Source organism: Mesocricetus auratus, unplaced genomic scaffold (assembly GCF_017639785.1).
Source record: "Mesocricetus auratus isolate SY011 unplaced genomic scaffold, BCM_Maur_2.0 Super-Scaffold_100003, whole genome shotgun sequence".
NCBI classification, from domain to species: domain Eukaryota; kingdom Metazoa; phylum Chordata; class Mammalia; order Rodentia; family Cricetidae; genus Mesocricetus; species Mesocricetus auratus.
The window spans coordinates 18,002,470-18,021,547 of record NW_024429188.1 but is presented as its reverse complement, the minus strand read 5'-3'; the positions used below and the strand labels follow the sequence as shown (position 1 = coordinate 18,021,547).

The 19,078-nt window shown below is 42.0% G+C and overlaps 1 protein-coding gene across 6 annotated transcripts in view; it reads left to right on the top strand.

The window, feature by feature from the left end:
• Ctps2 (CTP synthase 2) overlaps window positions 1–19,078 on the top strand; it is a 122,745-nt gene that overhangs the window by 26,502 nt on the left and 77,165 nt on the right. For all 6 annotated transcript variants that reach the window (XM_040744083.1, XM_005074265.4, XM_040744084.1 and 3 more), the window contains 7 exons: window positions 164–244; window positions 5,244–5,395; window positions 9,744–9,876; window positions 11,379–11,467; window positions 13,741–13,835; window positions 18,763–18,825; window positions 18,911–18,954. In XM_040744083.1, the coding sequence (XP_040600017.1) occupies window positions 164–244; window positions 5,244–5,395; window positions 9,744–9,876; window positions 11,379–11,467; window positions 13,741–13,835; window positions 18,763–18,825; window positions 18,911–18,954 (657 nt within the window). The remainder of the gene's footprint in view (window positions 1–163; window positions 245–5,243; window positions 5,396–9,743; window positions 9,877–11,378; window positions 11,468–13,740; window positions 13,836–18,762; window positions 18,826–18,910; window positions 18,955–19,078) is intronic.

The window sequence follows — 19,078 nt, the reverse complement described above, 5'->3', positions numbered from 1 at the left end:
GATCAATTTTCCATGCTACAGAGGAATGCTCAGAGTGAACAAGTGCATCCTTGGTCTAGTGTCTTGTAGTAGAAAAAGAATGTAATGATTTTCTGACAATGAATTGGGCAATTTGATCAACTCTGTTCCAATTTACGGACCCGTGCATAACTGTCTTTTACAGATTATCTGCCGTAGTTCAGCACCCATTGAGATGGCTGTGAAGGAGAAGATTTCTATGTTTTGCCATGTGAACCCTGATCAGGTTGGTGCTTGGTGCTCTTCAGATTAAAATGTATTCATTTGTGTGTATGTGTATGAGGGTCCTTCTGCCATGACTCATGTATGAAGATTAGAAGACAGTTTTGTGGATGGAATCCATTCTCCTACCTTTAGGTTGATTTCAGAGATCAAAATAAATTTGTGAGGATATTACTCACTAAACCACAGGGTCTCATGTAGCTCAGGCTGACCTTGAATTCCTGATTCTCCTATGTGCTGAGAACACAGTAATGAGCCACGACTTGAAGCTCAGGGTGGGCATTTGGCTCAGTGAAACTTCTAGCAGGAGAACTGTGTGCTGTATCTTTAGCATTTTTTTATCCTGCGTTCTGCTTCATTCAATTCTCTTTTGTATCTGGTACAGCTTAACATGCCTTAAACCGCACAAGTATGCTGACATCCATGCTATGTTTTCTGATCATATAAGTGGCCCAGCTGATATCATTGCTCCATAAATTACCGTAACTTAGGCCCTGGCCTTGTGTTCTGCAGGCCTTCCAACCTGGGTATTCTGACATTTAGATTTTCTTTTTCTTTCTAACTCTTGTTCCCAATAAGCCTAGAGTATACGGGGTTGCAGCTGGCTACAGTTTATAAAGGGTGGTGTGACCGGAACTCAGGAACAGGGTGAGGCTTGCTAGAAACCCTTCATGTGAGATCTAGGTTCTCTAACAACTGCTTAATGGGGTATCTGCTTGGGGAGTGGGCTGCTAGAGTCCTTTGCTTCAGGCTTCCAAGCCTGAACTGCTTTTAAAAGCAGGGACTTGTCTCTTTGTGTGTGCATTCTCTTAATGTCTGGGCTGCATTGCTTTGGTTCAGTTGTTTTGTGTACCCTTCCTCTTGGTAGACAGTGCTTTGCATGTGGACTAAGCAAATGCATCCTGGTTTCCAGAATAGAAAAAGACAAATAAGAGCATTTTGCATTGGATTGCTGAGACCTCAGAGAAGGAAGGTAGGGTTCCAGCTGTGGCTGTTGTGGAGCCCAAGACCTGTAACAATGATCCAAGTCTCTTTTATTTTTAAGATTTATCTTTGTTATTTTAAGTATATGTGTATGTGTGTGGGTTTGTATAAGTAAGTACAGGTGCCCAAAGAGATTGTGGGTGTTGGATCCCCTTAGAGCTGGAGTGACAAGTGGTTTTGAGCCATCTGATGTAGGTGCTGGGAATCTAACTCTTCCACCTCTGCAAGAGCTGTAAGTACTCCTGATCACTGAGCTGTCTCTTCAGCCCCAGTGATGCAGGCTTGGTTTTCTTTTCTTTTCTTTTTGGACACAAGGTTTCTTGTAGCTTAGGCTGGCCTCAAACTCTGTGTAACTGAGGATGACTTTGAACTTCTGATCCTCCTGCTTCTACCTCCCACCATGTGTGTCACAGCATGGTGAATGAGTAAATAACTCCGTGCTTTCAACTTGTGGAAGTTGCTGTTGCCTATAGATTTAATGGATTTTTTAATGTGTATGAATGCATGTCTGCATGCATTATGTACACTAAGTGCATCCCTGGTGCCCAGAAATGCTAGAAGAGGGTGTAAGATCTTCTGAGACAATTGTTGGGACAATTGAACCCAGAGTAGGCAGAACATTTTTTGGCATTTATTTAGGTTTTGGTAGATTCTTAAATGCCTCCATGTAACCGTCTCATTTTCTTGAGGATTTAACAAGCCATTAGGTTAAGTGAAAAACACCTACAGCGTAAAGGCAGTCATTTAACAGGTGTGATTAATTTCCCTGTGGTCACTGTGCCTTTGCAAATTTACGCAGGAGAAGGAAACAGGGAACAAGGTGGCAGACATCAGGTGGAAGCAACCACAGCAGCAGGGATAACAATCTCATACACACCTGTACAAGACAAGGTCCAGCTAAGTGTGGTGCTTCTGAGGCAGCACACATAAGCTATGTCAGTTCACTACTTTAAAAAATTTTTTGAGACAGTGTTTTTTGTAGTCCAAGCTGGTCTCCACCTTATTACATAGAGGAGGGTGAGCTTGAGCTTCTGAACTTTCTGCCTTAAGCTCCCCCAAATGCTGAGATTTCAGGCATGCATGACTATGTCCAGCTTTAAAATTTTTTTAAAATTACATTTGTGTGTGAGAGTGTGCTTTGTGTGCCATGGTGCCTATGTGGAGGATCCAACTCAGGTCATTAGGCTTGGTGCTAAGCTCCTTTACCAAGTAACAACCCCCACAACCAGCTTTTATATATAAACAGGGTCTCAGTAGCTTAGACTGGGCTACATAATAGATGTTAGCTTTGATCCTCTTGCTTCCCAATTGCTGGAATTAGATGTTTGTGTCAGCCTGTGGTATTTAAAAAACAAAAACAAAACTAAACCCAAATAAACCAAGCAGGGTCTCATTTAGCCCTGTCTGGCCTCAAAGTAGACAGGGCCTATTTCTGCCTCCTGTGTGCTGGGATTAAAGGTGTGCATCACCATACCTGGCTTTTTCAGAGGTGCTATTCATTCATTCATTCATTCATTCATTCATTCATTCATTCATTCATGTTGGGGTGTTTTGTTTGCATGTGTGCCTGTGCACCATATGTGTGCCTGGTGTCTCGGAGACCCTGGGACTAGAGTTACATGATGGTTGTGAGCGGCCATGTGGTTGCTTGGAATTGAACCCAGGTCCTCTGGAAGAGCAGCCAGTGCTCTTAACCACTGAGCCATTTCTCCAGCTCTTTCTCCAGAGTTTTTATTGGAATATCTCTATGGAGGCATGGTTAATGGACTATTTGGCCATGTGTTTGAGCTTAGTCCCCAGCCTTCTTCCCCTCCCCAGTCCTTTGGTTGGTCTTTTTGGTCACTATTTGGAAGTTTTCTCAGGACCACCAGGAATCATCTCAGTTGCATCATAAAGACACTTGCTTCACTCAGGAAATGTGAGAGGGTTTTGAAGTTTTGTGCCAGGAATCGGGGCATGGACAGTCCTGTCTCATGATCTGCAAGGGATTGGTGAGTCTAGGACTCATCAGGAATATCAGATTCCTCCAGTGCTCAAGTCCCTAAAAGTCAGTGGTGCATGGCTGGGTGCTCTCTGCTAAGCCTCACAATCTGAGTTTCTGAGTTGAGTTCTTATGACCCATAGTAGTGGAAGGAAAAACATCAACTCTTGTAAGTTGTCCTCAGCTCTCTGCACATGTGTGCTGCATGCTCGTGTGCCCTCTCCCTCTCAAGAAATGTAAAGAAGAAAACAGGTGCAGTACTTGATAGGACCTGTGACATCCCCCTGAATATTATATCCTTGGATGGCTTACACCCAGTACAATGTCAAAATGATGTAAACAATATATGGCATTGTCTAGTACAGTATGTATGGACATGTTCAGTACAGATTTGCTCTAACCGTTGAGCTAAATCCCCAACCCCTTTCTTTCTTTTCTTTTTTAAAAGAGAAACCTTGTAACATCTATTTATTGTGTGTATATGTATATTCCTGAGTGTAGGGTCAGAAGATACTCCTGGGGAGTCAGTTCTCCTTCTGCCATGTCGATCTCGGGAATGGAACTCAGTCTTGGTGGCTAGTTGGGTCATCTCATCAGCTCTTAGTTCTTTCTTTTTTGATTGTTCTTTTTAAAATGTAGTCTAGGCTAACTTTGAACTTTCTGTGTATCTGAGGATGATCTTAAACTTCAGATCCTCCTGTCCTTACTTCCCAAGTGTTAGAATCACTGGTGTGTGCCACCATGCTTGGTTTTATGTGGTGCTGATAGTCAAACCCAAGGTCCTCATGTATGCTAAGCAGGCAGTCTATCAACTGAGCTATATATCTAGCTGTCTTGGTTTCCTTTCTGTTCCTGTGATAAAATATCCTGCCAAAAATAGCTTAGGGGAAAAGGGGTTTTTAAATTTATGGTTCTAAGTTACATTATAGTCAGTCATTTTTGGGAGGTTAAAGCAGAAGAAATTTGAAGCAGCTAGTCACATTACAATCACACTCAAGAACAGTGAGAGATGAAGTAATACATACATGCCTACTGCTCAGCCACCTTCTCTTCTTTTATATGGTCTAGGAACCAAACCCAGAGAATAGTGCCACCCAGTTTTAGGCTGGATCTTCTTATGCCAGTTAATGAAATTAAGAAATTCCAAGCCAGGCTGGACTGTAGAGACTCATGCCTTTAATTCCAGCACTGAGGAGGCAGAGGCAGGTGCATCTCTATGAGTTCGAGGCCAGCCTGGTCTACAGAGTGAATTCCAGGACAGCCAAGACTGTTACATAGAGAAACCCTGTCTTACAAAACCAAAAGAAAAAAAAAGATAAAAAGAAATTCTAAGTCACTTGTGGTGGCATATGTCTTTAATTCTATCACTCAATAGGCAGAGGCAGGTGGATCTCTGTGAATTTGGGATCAGCCCTGGTCTACGGAGTCATTCAGGGCTGCATAATGAGACCTTTGTCTTAGAAAAATAAATCCCTGATGATATGCTCAAAGGCCAATTTGATCTAGACAATTGCTGTTTGACTCCCCAAAGGTGATTGTAGATTGTATGAACTTGACAATTACAACTAAACAACTGCTCCATCTCTCCCTCTTCTTCCCTCCCTTCCTTCCTTCCTTCCTTCCTTCCTTCCTTCCTTCCTTCCTTCCTTCCTTCCTTCCTTCCTTAAGTTGTATTTTGCTGTATATTTGAGGCTGGCCTTGAATTTTTTTTTTTGGTTTTTCGAGACAGGGTTTCCCTGTGGCTTTGGAGGCTGTCCTGGAACTAGCTCTTGTAGACCAGGCTGGCCTCGAACTCACAGAGATCTGCCTGCCTCTGCCTCCCGAGTGCTGGGATTAAAGGTGTGCGCCACCAACGCCCGGCTGAGGCTGGCCTTGAATTTATTATAGTCCTCTTGCCTCAGCTTCCTGGGAAGCTGGATTTAGGCCTGTACCCCAACATGTAGCTTTCTTGGTTTTCTTATTTCAGTATAAAGTGTTTCTTGAGTTTTGTCTTATTCCAGTGGTGTATTAAGAGAGATGTTTTATTATCATTGATCAGGTCATCTGTATCCATGATGTTTCTTCCATCTACCGAGTGCCACTTCTTTTGGAGGAGCAAGGCGTGGTTAACTATTTTAAAGAGAGATTGGACCTGCCCATCAGTGATTGTTCAAATAATTTGCTTTTCAAGTGGAAAGCCATGACTGACAGGTATGTGAAAGGAATCCTTTATGTAAAATTCTTAAACATATATAGGACTTCTAAAAAATTTCTCCCAATTCTTTCCAAACTTTCTCAGTCTTTATAAATGTATAAGAAATTAGGACTGCAGGATTACAGGATTTGGACTGAGTTTCTCATGCTTTTGTGGCAAGTTCTTTACTGACCGAGCTATCACCCTGATCTCTTCACGTAATTTTTAATAATTCTTCGGCTTGTAGGTGGAAGTAAAGCCTACTTTAAAGGGTCAGTGTGTCCTATTTATAATTTCATATGTGTATGTTCTGGTATGGATGTATCTAAATATGTTAGAATATTTCTCTGTTCTTGCAAGATTTTTGGAGCTGTTGACTTTGCTGTACTTAAACCCAAGTGAGTTAAAGGAATTTGAATTATCAAAGGAATATATATAGGCCAGACTGGCCTTGAACTCACAGAGATATGCCTGTCTCTGTCTCCTGTGTGCTGGGATTAAAGGCCTGTGCCACCACTGCTCAGTTCAAAGGAATATTTTTAATCCTGCAAGTTTTTTGATTTATATATTAATGTACTTTTTGTTTACTGAATATTTACTCCACCCCTCCCTGTTCCTTTTTCAGCCCTAGGGACCAAACTCAGGGCCTTGTGAATGTTAGGCAAGTGCTCTGTTGCTGAGCCACATCCCTAGTCTAATTTCTAATTGTAAGTGTTGCAGAGATTTTGTTTTATTTACTATCTAGCTAACATTTCCTAAGGAGGATCCTTTAAATGAGAAGTTTGGGTCTGTTGTTACCATTCTGTATGGCAGTGATTTGTTATTTGTTTGCTTTGGCCTTGAACTTTTGCTCTTCTTCCAGAGTGCTGGGGTTCATGGGTATCCAATACCATTTCCAGCTCCCATCCAATAGTCATATATTTTTAAAAATCTTATTTCAAAATTACATTCATTTATTTTGTGCACATGCACACTTGCACACAAGTTAAAAGACAACGTTATAGGAGTCGATACTCTTTCCTTCCCCCAGATCCTTAATTGTATCAGCAAAGACAAGGACGTTTTTTTTAACATTTTATTTTTGAGATTTATTTATTTATTATGTATACAGTGTTCTGCCTGCATGCATGTCTGCAGACCAGAAGAGAGCACCAGATCTCATTACATATGGTTGTAAGCCACCACGTGGTTGCTGGGAATTGAACTCAGGACCTCTGGAAGAGCAGTCAGTGCTCTTAACCACTGAGCCATCTCTCCAGCCCGACAAGACCATTTTTATAAGTTCTTTTTTGTTGTTGTTTGTTTTTTCCCACAAGACAGTGTTTCTCTTTGTAACCATGAGTGTCCTGGAACTCGAACTCAGAGGTCTCCACCACTATATTCTGAGTGCTGGGATTACAAGTGTATGCTGCTACAACCAATTTATAATGTTATTTGGGATTTAAAAGCATGAGCCTCCATATCCAGAGAACTTTTTTTCCTGCCTCTGAGGATCAAACCCAGGGCTTCAAGCATACAAGCCTTAATGTGTGTGGTACATCTCCAAGTTGGTGGGGACTCATTCAGCTCACCACAGTCTTCATAGTAAATGGAGGTTGCAATATCTGTATCATTTTGGCAGTGATGGTAGTTTATTGGTAACTTCAATGTAGAATGGCCACCCCTTCATTGTAGTCTCTAGAACTATGTAAGGAGTCAGTCAGAGAGGTGAGCTGGATGCTCTGCCACTCAGAAGCCAGGATTCCTGGTTAAAGTGGATGTGTTCCTTTTATGGAACCCCAAGCTAAAATGAGACACCTGTTCCCATTTTGGGACCTGCCTGTGATGTGTGGGCCTATAAAGTAGACTCCCTTTCCCATTCACCAACAGCTCACAGTAATATCAGAAACCTGCCTCCCATATCTGTGATAGCTGTGGTAATCACGTGAGGTGGACCTTTGATTGCTCTTGGATGTGAAAGTTTATAGAGCAAGTGAATATAAGGGATGGGCTAGGACAGCAGCCAGCCAGCACAGCAGCCCCCACCCTGGGGTGTTTGGCTCATGCACTCACCTGTCTTGTCAATCACTGTGACTTCTGTCAAGGAAGTCTGGACATGAGTGAATAGAAGGAGGGACCTATAATTGCCTTTAGTGTGCCTTCTTTTGGGTCAAAGCCATGTTCTTTCCTCTTTGTGGGGAGAAAAAGCGAGGCCCAGCTAACTCCTTGTACACTGGCAGCTGCAATTACTACGAAGGTGGACCACACCTTGGGATAAAATATCTGTTTCTGGTGGCATCTCTGAGGTGGCTTGAGGTTAACTTGCTTTCTGTTATCAGAATTCATCACCATTATAGTCAATCAATCAACCATCATCATCATTTTGTGATATTGGGGTTTGAACCCAGGGCCTCATGCATCTAGGTAATTGCTTTACCACTTCTGGCCACACATAGCTGAATTCTACAGAGCAAGATAAAACTAAGCAGAGTTAAAGGCTTTACAGCCTTCCCTCAGGTTCTTCATTTATTAATCGTTCCGGGAAGTCTTACCTTTCCCGTTACTTTTAGTTTCTTAGCATGTTTTTTCTCCACCCAGCCTAGTTTTTGTTTTTGTGTTTTTAATTTATGTTATGTTTTTGAGGCAATGCTTCACTGTGTAGCCCAACTAGCTTGGAACTCGATATGTAGATCAGGGGAAGACTCAAACTCATAGTGATCTCTGTCTGCCTTTGCCTCCTGTGTGCTACCACATAAGGCTTATTTTTTATTTTTGAGGTGGGATTTCATGTATCCTAGGCTGTCTTTGAATTCACTTTGTAGCTGAGGATGATCTTGAATTTCTGATCATCTTGTCTTCACTTCCTCAGTGCTAGGATTGATGACAGTTGTGTTGTCACCATGCCCATTTCTACATAGTGCTGAGGATAATCAAACCAAGGGCTTCCAGCATGCTAGGCGGATGGTTTACCAACTGAGCTACATGCCTGCTTTTGGTTTTGCATATATCTATGCAATTTTGCCTCTGTGTGTGTGTGTGTGTGTGTGTGTGTGTGTGTGTGTGTCTGTGTGTGTGTCTGTGTCTGTGTCTGTGAAAGGTGCTTATGCACTTATGTACATGCATGTGGAGGTCCAAGGTTGACATCTGGTATTTTCCTCAATATCTCCACTATATATATTGAGATAGGTCTCTTGCTGATTCTGGAGCTTGCTGCTTCATCTAGTCTGACTAGCCAACTTGTCCTGGAATTACAGCTGGGCCTCTATACCCATCCTACATTTACATGAGCTCAAGTGTTTCATCCACTAAGTCATACCCTCACCTCCCAGTCTTTTTTTGATACTGTTCTTTGCCCACACTCCAGATGAAGATATGAAAGGGGGCTACCTCCTTATGGTAACATTTTACCTCTGTGTTTGGGGCAAGAATTTGCTTCAAAGCTCTATAACGTCATCTCCATACCTAAGATCTGATCGCTGTATTTTTCATGTTCTTTGGACAGGTTTCCTAACAAAAGCAACACTGAAATTGTTTCTATAATTATAAAATATGATTGTCTTTTTCTGAATGGAATTTTCTCATTAAAATGATCTAAATGTCTTGTAATACTTCAAATAGTTCTTAGTGCAATTCTTCAGACATGTCACAAATAACCAGACTTTAGTGCGCCAGTTGGGAATGTGACAATTTTAGATGCAGACAACTTTGAATGCATTTTCTTATACAATGTCACCTTACAAACATACTGGAAAGTTTCCTGTTGACAAGTACATTGCATTTTCTTACATAATGTTACCTTATAAACTAATTTATGAATAGCTCAGTGTTCATGAGGTAGCTTTTTAATTTTTTTGATGCTTTTAAGTTTTCCTCTGATCAACTCTGAGATTTATATCTATACCTGCTTATGTAAGTCAACATTGAGGATTCTTGGGATTTCTAAAGAAAGTTTGTTTTTTAATCTTTGTGTGTGCTGGTGTGTATGTGCATGTGTGAATTTGTGCTAGCATGTGCATGTGGAGACAGAGGACAATTTCTGTGGAGTCTCTTGTCTCCACCTCCTGTCTCCTCATAGGAATGCTGGGATTACAGAGGTATATTGCCACACCTACCTTTTTATATGGTTTCTGGAGATAGGAATTCAGGCCCTCATCCTTATGTGTCAAGTGCTTCACCAGCTGAGCCATCTCCCCAGCTCTTCTTATGCTTCTGAAATCTTTTTGGTGATCAGATTTTGGCATGTTGGAGGAGAGGTTTGTGTCAAGTAAAGTGTCTTGTCTGCTCCTAAGGTTCTGAAAAGTACCTTGGAATAAGAACGATGGCTGCATTGTTGATCGTGATGTTTCATAGTGTACATATGGACTTTGAGCTTGTTTCCTTTCACAGGTATGAAAGACTGCAGAAGATATGCTCCATAGCCCTGGTTGGTAAATATACCAAACTCAGGGACTGCTATGCCTCGGTGTTCAAAGCACTGGAACACTCAGCCTTGGCCATCAACCACAAGTTGAATCTGATGGTGAGTTCTAGCCTGCTCTTCTAGCTCTTTCTTTATTTTATTTTCAGTTATTTGTATATATAGCTATGTCTATGTGTGGGTGTGTACATGTGAGCACAAATGCATGAGGGAGGCCAGAGGCATTGGATCTCCCTGGAGCCGGAGAAACAGGTGGTTGTGAGCCTTTTGGTATGAGTTCTGGGAACCCAGCAGTGGATGCTCTTAACTGCAGAACCATCTCTCAAGACCTTTTCTAGATAGTTCCATCACTCCAGTGTTTTATATTCTAAAGAGGCAGATTGGGCTGGGTTGTGGCTGGGTGCTGGAGTGATAACTTAGCACGATCGAGGCCCTGGGTTCCATCCCCAGCACAGCAAATCAAGTAAACAAACACAATTTACTGTTCTGATGCTGTGAAGAAACACCATGGCCAAGGCAATTATATTTTTAATTGGAGACTTGCATACAGTTTCAGAGGGTTAGTCCATTATTGTCATGGTAGGAACGTGGCAGTAGGCAGGCAGACTTGGTGCTGGAGAAGTAGCTGTGAGCTTACATGTTATCCACAAAGTTGCAGGCAGAGAGAGGAACACTGGTCCTGGCATGGGCTTCTGAAACCTCAAAGCCCATCCCCAGTGACACACTTTCTCCAATATGACCACACCTCCTAATAATCCTTCTCAAACAGTTCCATTAACTAGGGACCAAGCATTCAAACATATGTGCCTATGGGGGGCATTCTCCTTCAAACCATCACAGTTGGGGATGTAGCTCAGTGCTGGAGTGCTTACTTAGCATTGTCAAGGTCCTAGGTTCCTTCCCCAGCCCTGCAAAACAAGTAAACACAATTTATAAATTCCGAAAGAGGCAGATTGTGATGAAGGGCTTTTAAGTTCAACCACTGTATGGAAAGTTGAACAGGAGGACTGACAGGACTCAACATACAGTCCTAGCCATGTCTAAGATTCATGATAGCCAGAGAATACAAAAGAAAATCAGCAAATGGAGGAGGCCTATAGGGTGGAGTCTGGAGAAAGGCAAGTGCAAGCTTTCCAGAGGCCTTTCCCTCATGAAGCTGCATGGATTCAGCTGAAAGTCCCCCAGTGATGACATGTGATAAAGTGTAAAGTGCTCTTTACTAGGAAGCTATAGAGATTCAGTGCCCAAGTCGTTTCTTTTCCTTCTTCCTCTCTCTCTTCTGTTTCTCTCCTTTCTTCTCCCTCCCCTTCTCCCCTTACACTTTGTGGTATTAGGATTGAACCTAGGACTTTGAGCATACTAGGTAAATGCTGTGTCACTAAGCTGTATTCCTAGCCCTCTTAATTTTATATTTTGAGATAGAGCTTTGCTAATTTGACCAGACTGGCCTCAATCCACACTAAACCTTATCAGATCCTTCAGGAAGAGTGAGGCCTCAGTTGTGGAATAGCTGTTAGAGATAGCTGTAGTATTTTTTATTGCTTATTTTTCTTAAATGTTCCTTTAACATGTTGGATTTTTTTATGTTGTTTTGTTTTTTTTAGTATATAGACTCCATTGATCTGGAACCAGTCACCAAAGCTGAGGACCCTGTGAAATTCCATGAAGCTTGGCAGAAGTTGTGTTTGGCCGAGTGAGTACCAGGGACTGTCCACATGAGGAGGACAATGTCATTGTGCTTGCTCTGTAATCATTGCTCTTGTTACAGTTGTTAATTTTTTGTGCATTTGGAGTTATGAGTCCTTGTGGTCTTTGTAGGTGGTTGTGTAGCGTCATGCCACGTTGCATTCAGGTGTGCCATTTAAGCTCAGGTGGCATGGACGGTAGAAATGGTTTTATTTGAAGAGGGTGGGGAGGCTGCATTCGAGGGAAAGGGTGCTGATTTTCCTGAAAGATGTAGTGATGACTACTATATATATAAAATTCCATATGTTTACTAATTTATTTTTATTTTAATTAGTTAATTGCTGAAATAGAGCCTGTATAGCCCAAGCTGGCCTGGAAACTATGGAGCTTAGGATGACCTTGAACTCCTGTCCTACTGTTGCACCCTCCTAGGTTTGGGGCTTACAGACAAGCACCATCATGCCTGGTTTATGGGGCTTTGGGGATGGAATCCCAGGACTGTGTGTTAGACAAGTACTCTAACAACTGAGCTGTATCCCAGCCCTTCACACGTTCTATTTCTCCCCTCCCTTCTCCTTCCTTTCTGTAAGTAATTGAGAGAACCCTGAGGCAGCATTGTATTTTGAGGTTACCATGACCTTCTTGGTTTTTCCCTCGAATTAATTTTTGTTTGCTCATGTTTTTTGAGACAGACTTTCTCTGTGTAACAGTCCTGGCTATCCTGGAACTTGCTCTGTAGACCACTCTGACCTCAAACCCACACAGATTCAAACTATTGTTTGGATATTTTCATTCACTGTTACTTAATTGGCCATTGAAACCATAGGGTGCCTTTCCCAGTTTAAGTCTCTCTGATGATATAAGAGAGCTGAAAGTTTTTATGTAGTAGTTAGAACCCAGCTAGGTGTGATGGTATATACCTGTAATCCCAATACTTGGGAAGATGAGGTAGGAGGGTCCAGAGTTCAAGTCTAGTCTTGTCTAGAGTGAATTTGGGTCTGGTCTGCAGTCCATGAGTTTCTGTCTCAAAAATTTAAGGACAACAAAAGAACTCTAACCTATTTTTATTTTTACTCATTTTTTTCCTGAGACAGGATTTCTCTGTAGTACTGGCTGTTCTGGAACTCACTCTGTAGATCAGGCTGGCCTCGAAGTCACCGAGATTCCTCTGCCTCTGCCTCCCGAGTGCTGGGGTTAAAGGTGAGCGCCACCACTGCCCAGCCTATTTTTGTTCATTCATTTATTCATTCATGTTTCTCTCTTTTTCCCTTTCTACCAGCCCTCAGTAGAATTCTTTTTTTTTCTTTTTATTTGTTTTGTTTTTCCAGACAGGGCTTATTTGTGTAACAGCCCTGGCTGTCCTGGAACTAGCTCTGTAGACCAGGCTGGCCTGGAACTCACAGAGATCCTCCTGCCTCTGCCTCCTAAGTGCTGGGATTAAAGGCATGTGCCGCCATTGCCTGGAAAATTCTTTTATTTTATATTCTTTTACTTATTTGTTTTTGTCTTTTGAGACAGATTTCATTATGTAGTTCAAGCTGGCCTAGAACTCTGAACCCTCCCGTCTCAGCCTCTGGAGTGCTGGGATTACAAATATGTACCATCACACACAGTTCTCAGTGTAGTCTTTGTTTTTGTTTTGATTTACTGGGGTAGACTCTTGCTGTTTAGCCACAGTCATCTAGCCTGAAACTTGTAGCAGTTCTCTTGCATCTCCCTTCTGAGTGTTGGGTTAATAGGTATGTACTTCCATGACTGGCTGTGTGTATTTTTTATTGAGTGGAATTTCTCAGTTGCTATCTTAGAATCCACCAAGACCTATCGGAAAATATATATATTAAAGTCAGTTGTGAGAAAGTGTCTTAAGTCCCCATAAGGTTGTCCCTCAAAGATGTTTAATTATATACTCTATTCTAAAAGTAGACCTCAGACATTCACTAGTGATTGTGCCAGGCACTAAGTTTGGGAACATTGGACATAACTGATGAAAACACAGGTTTTAAAAATAAAAGTAATGTGGGTTGGTAAGAGGACTTAGAAGGTAAAAGTTCTTGCTGCCAAGCCTGATATCTTCAGTTCAATCCTTGGCACCCACATAGTGGAAGGAGAGAACCAACTGTTAATAAGATGTCCTCTGACCTTCACATACTCACTGTGGCATGTACTTGTCCATATACATAGGCACCCCTGGACCCTCTCACACATAGAGTAGGTAATTAATTAAAAGTACTTTAAAGACAGTGGATCATCAACTTTACTTTCATCTTGTGTTAATTTCAGTGGTATTCTTGTGCCTGGAGGCTTTGGAATCCGAGGAACCATGGGAAAACTCCAGGCAATTTCTTTGGCAAGGACAAAGAAGATTCCATTTCTGGGTAAAACTTTTGTTTATTGACCCTATGAGTTTATGGTTTTTTTCAGTGCTGGAAATTGAACCTAGGGCCTTTAAGGGTACATGCAAGGAAACTCTGCCATTGAGGTATATCGGCAGCTCTTATTCAGGTTTTTGACATAAGCTAGGTGTCATACCTTAGTTGGGGTAATATGTAATAAGGTTTGTTTTTGTGAAGATGTGAGCTTAGTTTTGAAAGTCAGGTACCAAATTGTTTGGTACAGGGCTTATCAAACTAAATGTGGCTCCTAGATTGCTTTTGTAAATCAAGTTTTATTGTAACACAGCCCACCCAATTTGTTTTGCATATTGCTCATGGCTGTATAGTTGGAGAAGATCCAATGACTTGCAAAGCCTAGAATTATTACTTATATAGTTTATAGGAAAAATTTGTCTCTGAGTAGTAAGAAGCTGGAAGAAGTCTGTTTCTTCATTCTTCTTACCAGTCCTCTTAGTATGTGCAGCAAAAAGCCATTCTGTAGAATTCTGTAATAACCTTTCCATTTGAAAAAGAAGTGCTTAAGCCTGGCGGTGGTGGCACACACCTTTAATCCCAGTACTCGAGAGGCAGAGGCAGGCAGATCTCTGAATTTGAGGCCACCTTGGCCCATAGATTGAATTCCAGGACAGTCAGGGCTACATAGAGAAACCCTGTCTTGAACAAGCAAACAAACAGCAATAACAACAACAAAAAGCAAAGAAAAAAGTGCAGAAGTTGAAACCTTGTGTGTGTATGTATGGCACTGGGGATCAAACCCGGTGCCTTGTGTATGCCAAGTAAGCCCTCTGCTACTGATCCATACCCACAGCTAAAAGTTGAAACTTATATTCATTGTAGAGAATATAATAGGAAAATATCAACCAGTGCCGCAGGAGTAACTCTGTTAAACTTTGCTTAAATCAGGTCTTTTTTTCTTCCTTAAGAGATGAAGTCTTATTGCCTTACTGTGTTTAGGCTCATCTTGAAGTTCATGGTTCAAGCTATCCTCCTGCCTCAGCATCCCAAATACTGGGACTATATGCATATATCACTATACCTTCAGAGGCAGGTCTTTTGAATGCTCTTGTCTAAATTGCAAAGCCTTACTGTTTTTGTAACAGTAAGGTTGGTTGTGCTAAAGGCAGCTCTGCTCGTGGAGATTCAGGTAGGAGGGGCACAGAGGCTCAGTCTCCCACTGTGTTTCAGGTATTCTGGTGGGTTTGTGAACTGAAGGGAAGGTTTTATGTCTTTTACTATCAGCAGAATTTTAGGTATTAGTTTTTTCTATTACCTGCTGTATTCCTGGATACTGCAGACTCTTGGAGAAAAACCAGTACACTTGCTTTGTTTATCCTGACCTAAGTTCATTTGGTCCATTGTTACTTTTTGCTTTTTTTTTGGTTTTTCGAGACAGGGTTTCTCTGTATTGTTTTGGAGGCTGTCCTGGAACTCACTCTGTAGACCAGGCTGGCCTTGAACTCACAGAGATCCACCTGCCTCTGCCTCCCGAGTGCTGGGATTAAAGGCGTGCACCACCAATGCCCAGCTTACCTTTTGCTTTTTAAGATGGGGTGTTCAGGCTGGGGAGATGGCTCAGTGGGCAATAAACATCTTGATTTTGTCCCCAACACCCACATTAAAAGCTAGGTATAACCATAACTCTGTGTGTGTGTATGTGTGTGGGGGGGTGTCGGGATACAGGAGGATTGCTGGGGCTTGCTGGCTAGCTAGCCTAGATTAATTTGGCAAGCTCCAGGTTCACTGAGAACCCTGTATCAAGGGAATAAGGTAGAGATGGATAATGCAGGGCACCTGACTTATTCCTCTGGCCTCTGCACTTGGGTATGCACTATCACCCCTCATGTGCATATATGTCGTGTACATATAAAAATAAAAAGGGGCATGTGTATTAGTTACTTTTCCATTGCTATGATAAAACACCATGGCAAAGAAATTTATGGAAGGAATGGTTTATTTGGGTCTTAGAGTTCCAGAGGGAGAAGAATCCATGACCATTATAATGGGGAGCATGGCGGCAGGCAGGCAGGCATGGCACTGGTGCAGTAGTTGAGAGCTCATATTTTGAAGTAGAGGGAGCTAACTCAAAATGGCAAGTCTTTTGAAACCTCAGAGCCTGCCTGCAGAAACATTTCTTCCAGCAAGGCCACACCTCCTAGTCACTCCTCAAATAGCCTCCAACTGGAGACCAAATATTCAAACGTATGAGCCTACGGGTCCCACTCTCATTGCAGGCTGACCTCAGAGTTGCTATATAGTGAAGAATGACGGGTCCCACTCTCATTGCAGGCTGACCTCAGAGTTGCTATATAGTGAAGAATGACCTTGAACTCTTGATCCTTCTATCTTCACTTCCTGAGTGCTGGGATTACAGATAGGCACCAGTTTATGCCATATTGGGGAATGGAGCCTGGAGTTTTGAGCATGTTAGGCAGGCCCTCAATCAGCTCTGCCTTTCACTGTTTTTTTAAAAATCTCTCTAAACTCAGTTTCCATCTAAGACTTGGTTAAAGCTTCCGATGTGATTTTCATTGTGCAGAAGGTTTGCAAGTTGTTCTCATGTCCCTCTACCCTCATGTGTGTTCTTTATTCCTTTTTTATTTTTGTGCAGTTAAAGGCATGTAAGTTTAATAGAGACAGAATGACCAATAAGTACTATTTTGTTTTACCTGAATGCATGTCTGTGCACCATATGGGTGCCTGATGGCCTTTGAGATCAGGTTCCCTAGAACTAGAGCCCAGGGTTTGTTAGCTGTCACGTGGGTGCCGGAAACTGAAACTGGCTTTTCTGCAAGAATAACAAGTTCCCCCTTTCTCGTTTGGTTTTTCGAGGCAGGGTTTCTCTGTGCTGCTGAGCCTCAAGTGCTCTATTTTATATGGTATATGTTATATCTGGTCTGCTAATATATAAAAATATATATAAGATGGTCAGTGAAATTCTTTTTGTCATGTCTACTGTTTTAATCTGTTTTTTAAAGATTTTGTACATGTACATACTGTATGTTGAATGTATTTTCTCTCATATTCCTATCCTCAAGTGAGCTTTGAACTTGTTACGTAGCAGAGGCTGACTTTGAACTCCTGATACCTTCCATATGCTAGGATTACAGATAATGCATCTCTGCTTCATTTTTCTTTATGCCCTAGCCATATGGAACTTCCTGAAGTTCTTTGAGCACTCAGCCATTTCCTGCTTATCCCTTTAATCCTGGCATGCTTGTATATTCATGACTTCTCTCCTTGCATCTCCTGGATCACATGTATATGTCTGTAACAGCATCTGGAATGTTCCTTGCTGTCTGTTTATAGGAGGGAGTTGATGGACTGCAGTGAGTGTGGAGATAGGTCCATAAGCATCTATATGGAAACAGGCCTGTAATGACTCAGGCCTTTGTCTTCTGCTCATCGTTTTTTTTAAGATTTATTTTTATTTTATGTGCATGGAATTTGGCCTGTATGTGTGTCTGTGTACCACATGCATGCAGTATCTATCCTTGGAGACCCGCAGAGGGCTTTGACTCTTCTGGAACTGGAATTACACAAATTTTGAGCTGCCATATGTTGGTGCTGAGAACGTGGGTCATCTGCAAGACAACAAGTGCTCTTGCTCTTAACTTCTTTTTTTGCCTGCTTATTCTCTCTTTAAATTTTTTTTTGATTTTTTGAGAAAGAGTTTCTCTGTATTACGTTGGAGCCTGTCCTGGAACTTGCTCTGTAGACCAGGCTGGCTTTGAACTCACCGAGATCCGCCTGTCTCTGCCTCCCGGAGTGCTGGGATTAAAGGCATGTGCCACAAACACCCGGCTAAAATTTTTTTATTAATTTATTTTTCACATTCCAATCCCACTTCCCCTCCCTTTTCTCCTCCTGCTCCTCCCCCACCTCCCATCTTCTCCTTGGAGAGGGTAAGGCCTCCCCTAGGAAGTCTACTAAGTCTGTCCCATTATCTCATTGAGGCAGGATCAGGGTACCACTCCAAACCCTACACCCCTGTGTCTAGGCTGAGCAAGTTATCTCTCCATATAGAATGGGCTCCACTAAGTCAGTTTGTGTATTTAGTGTTAGATCTTGGACCCACTGCCAGTGGCCTCATATATTTACTTAAGTGCCTTTCTGCCATTTAAGATTGTTCTGTGAGAATTCTCTATTTAGATCTGTACCTCATTTTTTAATTGGATTATTTGGTAGTTTGATGTCTGGTTTCTTGAGTTCTTTGTGTATTTTCGAGATCAATTCTCTATCAGATGTGGGTTTGGTGAAGATCTTTTCCCATTCTGTAGGGAACCATTAAGTGCTCCTAACTTCTGAGCCAACTCTCTAATCCACTTCTGCCTTTTTTGAGCACCTGCTGAGTTTCATTTTGTGTCTCCTCCCCTGCTTTCTGCCACATACCTGCCCATAGCACTGGTGCCAGCCCCTGCTGCTCCTTTTCTCCTGGAGATTAGCAGCCCCACCTCCTTAGGACCTCATTCTCAGACTGGCAAACCTCAGGTTGCCTTGTGGCCAAGGCCATATTTTGGTTGTGAAATCTTGAGAAGCAGGAATGTGAAATGTCAGCCCAAGGATACTTGCTCTTGAGTTGGGGTGTTGTTAGACATGCTCTGAAACAGCTCCACAGCCCACATAGGTGCCTTGGTTCAAGAACAGCTGCAGCAGATGGCAGATTTGTCTTCTGGGAGCTTCCTTGTCTGCCCTCCAGTTGTTTCTTGCTCACCTCTGGACCTTAGGTTTCTCCTTATAGCTTTAACCCCCGTCACTCACTGCTCTTCAGGAACTATTCTGAGTGCTAAGGGGATCACAGGAAACAAAACAGGAAGTCTTCTCTTGAGGTTTGCATTCTAAGAGATTTTGGGAAACAGTTGAACACAAAATGTATTAGATACAAAACATGCTCATGTGCTTCTCCTAATAGGAATTTGCCTTGGGATGCAACTGGCAGTGATCGAGTTCGCAAGAAACTGCCTGAACTTGAAAGGTAAGCCCAAAGTTTCTAACCGTTTATTTAAAACAAGAACACGTGTCAGCAATATTGGTAAATCACTAAATATTTTTGTCTTTAGATGCTAATTCTACAGAATTTGAGCCAAACACTCCAGTTCCATTGGTAAGTGGCTTGTGGATCTTTCTGGGTCCAGTCATTGACATTCTGTTTCAGTTCTTGCCTAAATCCTTGAGGGGGTAATTATTGTTTCCTCCTAATGGTGCCATAATTTTAAAAAGTATATATG